The sequence below is a fragment of the Pseudochaenichthys georgianus genome, chromosome 2 (genome assembly GCF_902827115.2).
Source record: "Pseudochaenichthys georgianus chromosome 2, fPseGeo1.2, whole genome shotgun sequence".
In the NCBI taxonomy this organism is placed as follows: Eukaryota; Metazoa; Chordata; class Actinopteri; order Perciformes; family Channichthyidae; genus Pseudochaenichthys; species Pseudochaenichthys georgianus.
The window spans coordinates 2,997,588-3,006,430 of record NC_047504.1 but is presented as its reverse complement, the minus strand read 5'-3'; the positions used below and the strand labels follow the sequence as shown (position 1 = coordinate 3,006,430).

At 42.6% G+C, this 8,843-nt stretch overlaps 1 protein-coding gene across 5 annotated transcripts in view; it reads left to right on the top strand.

Annotated features, from left to right (window-relative positions):
• The window catches only part of LOC117457732 (diacylglycerol kinase zeta-like), a 112,014-nt gene extending 104,637 nt beyond the window's left edge, over positions 1–7,377 (top strand). For all 5 annotated transcript variants that reach the window (XM_071205128.1, XM_071205125.1, XM_071205120.1 and 2 more), the window contains 5 exons: positions 858–898; positions 1,791–1,911; positions 2,485–2,521; positions 2,822–2,921; positions 5,644–7,377. In XM_071205128.1, coding sequence (XP_071061229.1) covers positions 858–898; positions 1,791–1,911; positions 2,485–2,521; positions 2,822–2,921; positions 5,644–5,760 — 416 coding nt within the window. In that variant the 3' untranslated portion in view covers positions 5,761–7,377. The remainder of the gene's footprint in view (positions 1–857; positions 899–1,790; positions 1,912–2,484; positions 2,522–2,821; positions 2,922–5,643) is intronic.
• Positions 7,378–8,843: the final 1,466 nt, after the last annotated feature.

Below are 8,843 nucleotides of genomic sequence, written 5' to 3'. Positions count from 1 at the left end.
CTTGCATATCCTCTCTGCTTCCATAAATCTCCCCTCCTCGTGTCTTTGGACCGACCCCTCATTTTCTCTGCTTTATTTTAATTCCTTCCCTGGGCTAAATGACTTTAATTCCTGCATCCAACAGTGTGTGTGTGTGTGTGTGTTGGCTGTTTGTGCTTTGTCTGTTGTTTTTGGTTTGTCTTACAGGCACAAACGCTATTAGAGATTTCTGAAGTCTCTCTCTCTCTCTTTCTCCCCCACCCCACCCCCCCACCCCTCTAAGCCTCACATAACTGGATTAGGACTCAGCTATTTAGAGAGAGGAGTGAGAGCGAGTATTGAGGTCAACCTAATAAACATTCACCTCATAAGGCTGCAGTCTGTGTTTCACATAGTTTCCATTATCACCATGTTTTGCCTTTGTCTAGTTCTCTAGCTGGAACTGAATGCGAAGGCCACATATGTATCTGTTTTTATTAGAATGTGGAGATTGATAGAAATATGAACACAATAGGAACCTGAGCTTTAGAGATAGGGTTCATGCAAGACTGTTGTATAACACCATCATCGTTTCCCGTAAACTACAATTTATTTATCAAACTTTTGTAAAGAAATAAATAATGTTGCACCACATAATCTAAAGAAGCACATATTCATGTTGCACGACTTGCAGCATCCGGACTGTGTGCTCTGATTAGATGCTATTGACTGTGACCAAACAACATACCAACTGTCATCAGATGCTCATTCAAGTGTGCTGGATTCTGACTGAGCCTTTTGACTCCATTCACCTCTGCCTGCAGATTGGTGGGGCACTTAGCATTTTCCTTTACATGAGTTTACATTGACTATCTTGTCTCTGTCTGTCTCTCTGTCAGAGATGTTGATCGAGTGTGTGAAGAACAAGGATGAGAAGAAGGTGAGTTTGAGCCACTCCACTGGAATGAAACAATGTTTCTCTCAAAACAGTGTTTGCTATCACTTAACATATAACTCCATGTCTGTAGCTCCTTGAAATGATACTACAAGGTGGTACCGGCTAAATAAGAGTACATTCACAAGCTACCCTGCAGTATACAAAGTCATTAAAAGCAGCTGCACCTTTACCCGCTTTGAGAACACTTTCATGATCAATAGTTATAATCAAAACATATCATATATATACAGTAGCAAGGAAAGTAAGTGAACCCTTTGGAACAACCTACATGTATGTATACATTTGTTCCAAAATATGGTCTTCACTAAGTAACAAAAATGAACGAACACAATCTGTCCTCAAGAATTGTTGATGTGCACTTTGCTGCTGGGAAGCTGTTAGGTAGAGTGAGTAAACTAATGTTGAAGTATAGGGGAAGAACTCGCAGCGCTACTGTACGTATGGCAGAAATAAAGCACTGCATATCAAATGATGGCATCATCCCAGAGGCCATGTTCAGTCAAATCATGATTTCGGGCTGCTTTGCCGACTCGGGCCTGGACAGTTTGCCATTGTCAAAAGAAAAATGAATTCTCAACTGTATCATGACATCTTGCAGGATAGTGTCAGAGAAGGATTCTTGCCACTGCGTTATTCTGGAACGGGCCAATCTTCATAATAAGTACTTTTGGTGCTTTAAGTATGTTTTGATGCCAACACTTTTCAACTTTTACTTGAGTAATATTTTGATCAAAGGACTTTTATATTGATACTTTTATACTTAAGATCTGAGTTATTTGTCCACCTCTGCTGATTGGAAAGCTACCTCCCTGTATGAGAATGTTGCACGTTGTTTTCCATGTTGACGCTAATCCAGCCGCTCCTCCACCCACAGCTGCAGGAGCTGCACCTGAAGGGGGCGGAGCTTACGGTGATTGACGCGTCAGGCTGCAGTCTGCTGCACCACGCCGTCTCTGCAGGAAGCAAGGAGATGGTCCGCTACATCCTGGACAATGGTGCGGTACTTTGTTGTAATCGGATTACATTTGACAAAATAGTTATTCTTATCCATGAACTGTTGCATTCAGCTTTACTTTGAGAACATGTGTTTTTAAAAAAATGATTTCTGCGTCCTGGGGGGATACAGTCATTTGACAGGCTGTGTCCATTTTTAAAATGGGTGTCATAACAGAAGAATTTTAGTGAAATGTGGGTGCAATATTTGTTTAACAGGGGTCTAAAAAAAAGTGAAATATAGGTGAAATAATATTGAAACATGGGTTTAATAGGGGTGTATAAATGTGGGTGTAATAACTGTAATTTGGGTATATTAGTGGGGTGATAATAGTGTAATATGGGTCTCATAACAGTGCAATATGGGTTTAATAAAAGTGAGACATGGGTGTTATGTAGAAAATAGTATTAAATTAATTGTCCTTTGATTGCTCACCACCATTTCACTGAGCATTAGTGTTATGCCACTGTTAGATACACAATGCATTAAATAAAGTGGTTTAAACATTAAGATGTGTATAACAGATTGTCATGGTGATGCTGTGGTCTAATCTCCTTGCACCTGTCTCTCCCAGCTCCCAGTGATCTGCTCGATGTCACAGAAAATCAGCAGTGAGTACAGTCATGGAAACCTTTATCGCCTTTGAACCAATGAGAGTTTGAAATTTGATCACAATTATAGTTTTTGCTGAGAAAATGTTGTGAAGCCTGTACTGCAGCTGTAGCTTTGAAGATGTTCCACTGGCTGCCTATATGTGCAGGGCATCCCAACAAGCGGACCTTAAAGAGAATACATAAACATACACCAAACAGTGCTCTGGGTGCTGATCATCAAGGAGGCTTGACTCTCAGAAGATGCTGCTGTTCTCTCATGCTCGCTCCCCCTCTGCCCCCCCCCCTCTGAACCACCAGTGGGGAGACGGTTCTGCATCGTGCTGCCTCTCTGTGCCACAGGACCATCTGCCATTACCTGGTGGAAGCAGGAGCCTCGCTGATGAAGACAGACCTGCAGGTAGGTGCTGTGCTCCTCTGTGTGGAAAGTACGCCACTCACCAGCTGCACTCCATGCACATCAGTTTCAACTGTTTTTAAATACATAGTCAATCTGCAGGACGGAGCTCTCTCTCCAAGGTGCCACCATGTTGTTTGGAACGGCTTGATTCTAACCCATTACTTTGTTGATTTGCTTATTAAGGATCCCCATTAGCTTTGCTCTCGACAAAAGCTACTCCTCCTGGGGTCCGGCACTTAAAACAATACAACAACAATACAGCAACATTTAGGACTTAAGTCCTGGCATCATTAACAACAATAAAAACATCACCAATATCATCAACAACATGCGATCTAATTCTATGAGGGTTCACAGCTCACAGGGTACGTGGTCATCAGTAGATGGCCCTTCAATCTCTTCTTGAAGAGGCTCTGGCCTCTGTCAGTAAGTAGTGTTTATGCATACTAACACAATCATTCTAAACTGCCTTTAAAGATGGATTTAACGTCTCCTGAACAAATCATTACATTATACTGTACGTCACGAATATCATCCACATTTGAATGCAAATACAACCCTAAAGAAAAAGCAGTACTTCTATAATAAAACAGATGCATTATTTAAACATAATACTAGTGCAGTCAATTGATTGAAACAATTAAATCACAATAATAATCTGTTAATAATAATATTATTATTATTAATAATAGAAACGAGTGCTTCGGAGAGTTGCGCAATGCTTCATTATGTTATTAGTATCTGGGTTTTCATATGCCAGGAGAATGTTACAGCCCCTGAGGTCCACCAGGCCACTCTCCCAACATGCTCTGTCCTGGGACTTTAACTGGCGACCTTCCATTTCTCAAGCCAAGTCCCGACAGACTGAGCCACTGGGGCTGTTTTGGGGTTTTGCTTTAAGCCTATAAGTCCTGGGGAAGCGTCTTCTTCATGCTACAGGAGACAAAGACATGTAAGCCAGACGGACACTTCACATTTTTTGACAAATGTTTGGGGTAGGCCCTTTGTGGAGGAGCTTAAGTGGTCTACAGAACCCTGCACTGGTCCCTACTGAACCCCTTTGGGAGTGAGGACGCAGATTGGAACCAGGGCTTCTGGTCCAATGTCAGTATCCTCCCTTCGATGCTCCTCTGGACTAATGGAACCCACTCTGGCAGACACACGCCTTCCCAGAAGAGTAGCAGCTTTCAGAGCCACAATAAGACCTCCATGTAATGGCCATTGCTCTGCTATGGGATGTCCAACAGGCTCATACAGGTGTGATGGTCAGGAACCACCGGACCCCCCTGCTCTCAAACATGCATCATCTTTCATTTTGGTGCAGTCTTTGCAGGATGTTTCAACAGTGTAGAAAAGTTCCTCACTGACTGGACTCAGCAATGACCTAGATACACAGAAAAGGGGGTGGGGGTGCAGAGAGTGTGACACAGAGACGGAGAGGAAGAGAGAGGGAGACAGAAATGACTTTAGACGAGACGACTGTCCGTTAACAAATCTGTTCCATCTCCACATCTCTGTCTCGTCTGGTAATGTTTCCAAATGTGGTAGAACCCCAAAAATATATTCACGCACGCACGCACGCACGCACACACACACACACACACACACACACACACACACACAGCCTCATCTAATTAGAGTGTTTCTAATCTCTGTGATGAGACTCAGCACTCACTGAGTGTGCTTGTGTGTGGGTGTCCTCTCTCGAGGACACATTGTTTATAGCTTTCGTAATTCAGTCTTTCTCATTGTCTCGTGTTTATTAGTTGGAGACAATGCTACTCTAACAGCAGCACTTTTCCAGTGATGGAGAAATGTGACATTAAAAAGCCAGCTGGTGTGTAAACTCTCTATCACACACGGTTCAGACACGCAGCCTAATGACACGGCACAGAGGGGAGCGGAGGATCGTGGGAATAAGTGTGGAACAAAAGCCTGTTTTGTTGTTAACGAGACTCCGTGTTCCTCCCAGCTCACACTGCAGCTAACGTGTTAGCCACCAGCATGTTGTTCATCAGTCCAGGTCTGACTGTGTTAAGACACACACACCACTCCAACTGTTGCGGTGGAGAAAGGCTCGCTCGGGTGCAGCATAGCGTGTGTTGTGGGGGTGTTTCCCGCTGGGCTCAGATTGTTCAGTTACCCTTTTGTTCATTAGCTTTAAAGGGCACCTATTACACAAAATCCTCTTTGTCCTGTGTCCCCTCTGTGTAGAGAGACTCTGAACGTTTAGGAACAAAGACCCTCTCTTGATCCATTTATATAGAAACCTGTCTGAAAATCTGATGTTGGCCACTTTGTGATGTCACAATGTTTTATGGGTTGTGCAACGATTAGCCAATCACCAACCAAGGTAACCCCCCCCCCCCACCTTATCACCTGAATCTCCTCCGAGAGCACCATTGTGTTTATCCAATCACTTCTCAGAGGGGCGTGGCCAGTGAGTTAGTCAAAGATAATGCCAATATGTTTTACTGCAGATCTCGAGGCCAGCAAGAGTAATGAAGTCATGTGATACTTCATTCAGAATGTGTTGGTGGCCAAGTGCTGCATAATAACTATGGTTTTGTCAGTGTTTAATAATAGAAGTTGAAGATGCATTTGATGACAAGCTAGCCTCTCTCTGTTGAGTGAGCTCAGACTGTACATGTGTGTCTGCTGGTGGAGTTAAGAACAGAAGGAAGTAGCAATGAGACCATTCTGTCTGTGTCTCTGTTGTCAGGGTGAGACTCCGAAGAACCGGGCTGAGAAAGCTCAGGACTCTGAACTGGCCGCCTACCTGGAGAACAGACAGCACTACCAGATGATCCAGAGAGAGGACCAGGAGACGGCCGTCTGACGGACCCTTGATGAGCAGGATGAAGACACTTCCTCATGAGACTGACAGCCGCTCGCTGATGGCGGGATACCATTCTGCTTTCCAGGAAATGACTCGTCAGCAGACTGCGAGGAAAGCTGTGCCAAACCCGATCGCAGCGGGGTGATGCAGGTAACCAGAGGAGATGTAGATGAAGTCATTCCTTTTCATTTTGAGGCGCTCAGTAATCAAGTGTTTGTGAAGTCGAGAGAAAAAGAGACCATTTTCCTGACTCAGTGATTCAATTTGAAAGACTCGTTCTTTAAAGTTCTTTCATATCAAACGCATTCAAAAGACTCCTTCCTGAAACCAGAAGTGATCATCTGCCGTATTCTGAGGAGTGGGTGAGGTGATGTCCTGGTGGAACAACACTCAGGAAACTTCATTTATTCCACACAACCATGGAGGCTGCATCACATTCCTGACCCAAAGGAAGGTGAGATTCTGAAATATCCCGGGTGTAGTGACTGAAAGTTAATTGAACATGTTAATTGCGTGTTGTCCCGGTGGTTAAAGGGCCAAATGCAAAGGTCAAGGGGTCAAAACACTTCATAGAAATCCGATCACAGGCTTTTGAAATAGCTTGCCGTGGACCAAAGAAGTGTGCATGATGGCGTTCAGCTCAGAGCCAATCAGAATGCTTCATGAACATCAGGTGTCATGATTCACTCACACCCTGACGCTGAGCTCCATCATGGCTGATAAACAAAGCTGTGTGATTATTCCTTATGTTGTGAACCTGCTTACCTTACCCGCATGACCTTTTTAATATATTGTACATATATGATGTTGACTTATCTCAACTTCTAAGAGAGATAACTATTATTTATAATAATCAATGTCATGTTTTTTTGGTGCCTGTGCTGAAGAATTTGATATCTGAGAATGTCAAATGACATCAAGTGTGTGTGTGTGATTAAAAGGAAAACATATATTGTTAATGTATATTAAGATCGTTGTATTAGAATCAGATCATTTTGATTATTCCACGTGCCAAACTTCAACGCTTGTTTACATAAAGATCATTGACATTTGAAATAGTGATGAGTTCAACACTGTCAGGATCGTGGGATTTTTGGACGTCCTAACTTTGTGTGTAATGAGGTTGTTAAAGATTTTGTGATCACTTAATAGAATAAACTCTGGAATAAAAAGCAAACAAAAATATCTAGTTTACGGAAGAGGATTAGGGGCCACACCTGACCAAAAGTAAAACGTGTTTTTGAGGTATGACCTTAATCTCAGGATTCTGAGGGAAAAAAGCCTTCTTTTTTTTTACTTTACTTTCAGAATCCCACATCCCAACATGTCTGCCCCTGGCCCTAATCCTCTCTCGTACTAGTTGAGCTGTTTTGTTCGGCCTGTGAGTTTTAGCATTGACATGTGTCTTCAGATTAGCTTAGCATTGGCTCTTGCTTGTACTGCTAGCATTGATGTTTAGCAGCTTTTATGTTATTAACAACTGTGGCCAATCCAGTTTATCTCATGTTTATGGCAGTTTTTGTTAAACACATTGGTGTAATTGTTATAAAATATAATTTTCTAATTTGTTTTTGAGATGAATATGAAGATAATAAAAGAAGGCAGTTTATTTGAGAAGGACTCGTGTATTTATGTACCTTAACTGTCAGTTGTGATGCTTTTATGAGTTTTAAAAATGTTTCCCACGGCATATTTGGTAAAATATTTTACAATTAACCTTTTTTATTTTTAAATTTCTATGACTTTCTCTTACCTGATATACATATGCTATGAAAGGGACATTGTGCAGCGAGGCGGTCATTATGAGGAAAATAAGTACCGGGGGACCTTGATCAGCTTGAAAGGTGTTATACTGACATGTCCTGTACAATTTCTAACACAATACTTTGGGGTACTCAACATTTCCTGGTCCACAACAGGAGCCTGGGGAGACAGCATGGAGTCCTGGGGCCTCATTTATAAAGCATTGCGTAGGATTGACGTCGGAAGGTTGCTTACGTAAGACAAAGCAAATAAATACCCACAGACATTTTCCGATTCATAAAACACTGCGTACGTCCTGCGGCACGTCCTACGCCGGTTTGCCTTTATAAATCACAATCAACTCGAAATGCGGCGCAGCTTTTGCGGGCTTCCCGTAACGCCCCGTATTAATATTCATTTTGACTGACTGCATGAAGAAGATGGCAGGAAATGAGGACAGAACAGCTAAAAAAGTAACGTTTTATTTATGCTATTATTTCCACATATTTCTCTCCATTCCTCCTTCTGCCAATGGTGTCGCAGTTTCTCGTCTCTCCCGTGTTTGTCCTTAGTGCGTGGGTCAGAGTTTGCGTGGAGGACCGCACATTTTCCCGTCAAGTTTTTTATAAATCGCAAACAGTGCGTAGAAACTGGCGTACGCCATCTTTAGAGATTTAGTCTACTGGAAGCTGCAGGTGAGTGTTAGCAACCCCATTTCCTTTCACTTAACTTTTTTCTCAATTCCAATTTTAGTATGAATTTTTCATCGTTGTCCACAGTTATGCAACACCATCATTTGGAAGATTATGTTGATGGCGTTTTCGCAGTCAATCTTCGATCAACTATACTGTCCCCACCGCTTCTAAACATCCGCCGAGCATCATGTTTACGTCGCCCAGTGTAAATGCAGTCAGACTCTGATTCTCCTTCACATCTTTCCTTTACCACGTGATGTTTCCCCTTAACGGAACAGAGGTTGGGAAAGTCTTTTTTGACTGTTGTCCCAGAGCGACTCACTTTCAGACCTGCCTCATCAGTGTTCGGAAAAGCAACCCTAAACAGCCCATAGTTTAAGATCTTCGGGAGCACTCTCAGAAGACCACATGTGTATTATAATACCCAGGATGCTGACTGCAGGAGAGACGCGGGGGGGGGGGGGGGGGGGGGGCTAGATCCACTCTATAACACATTGGTAAAATCCTTTGGTGGTCTCTAAAATATTTACAATATGATATTTTAACCACACGTGTCTTTTCATCACGGATCATACCTAAAAGTATGTCATACTGATGTTTTATTCATCTGTGAGCGCGATTCATAACTAATTCACTTTTAATAAA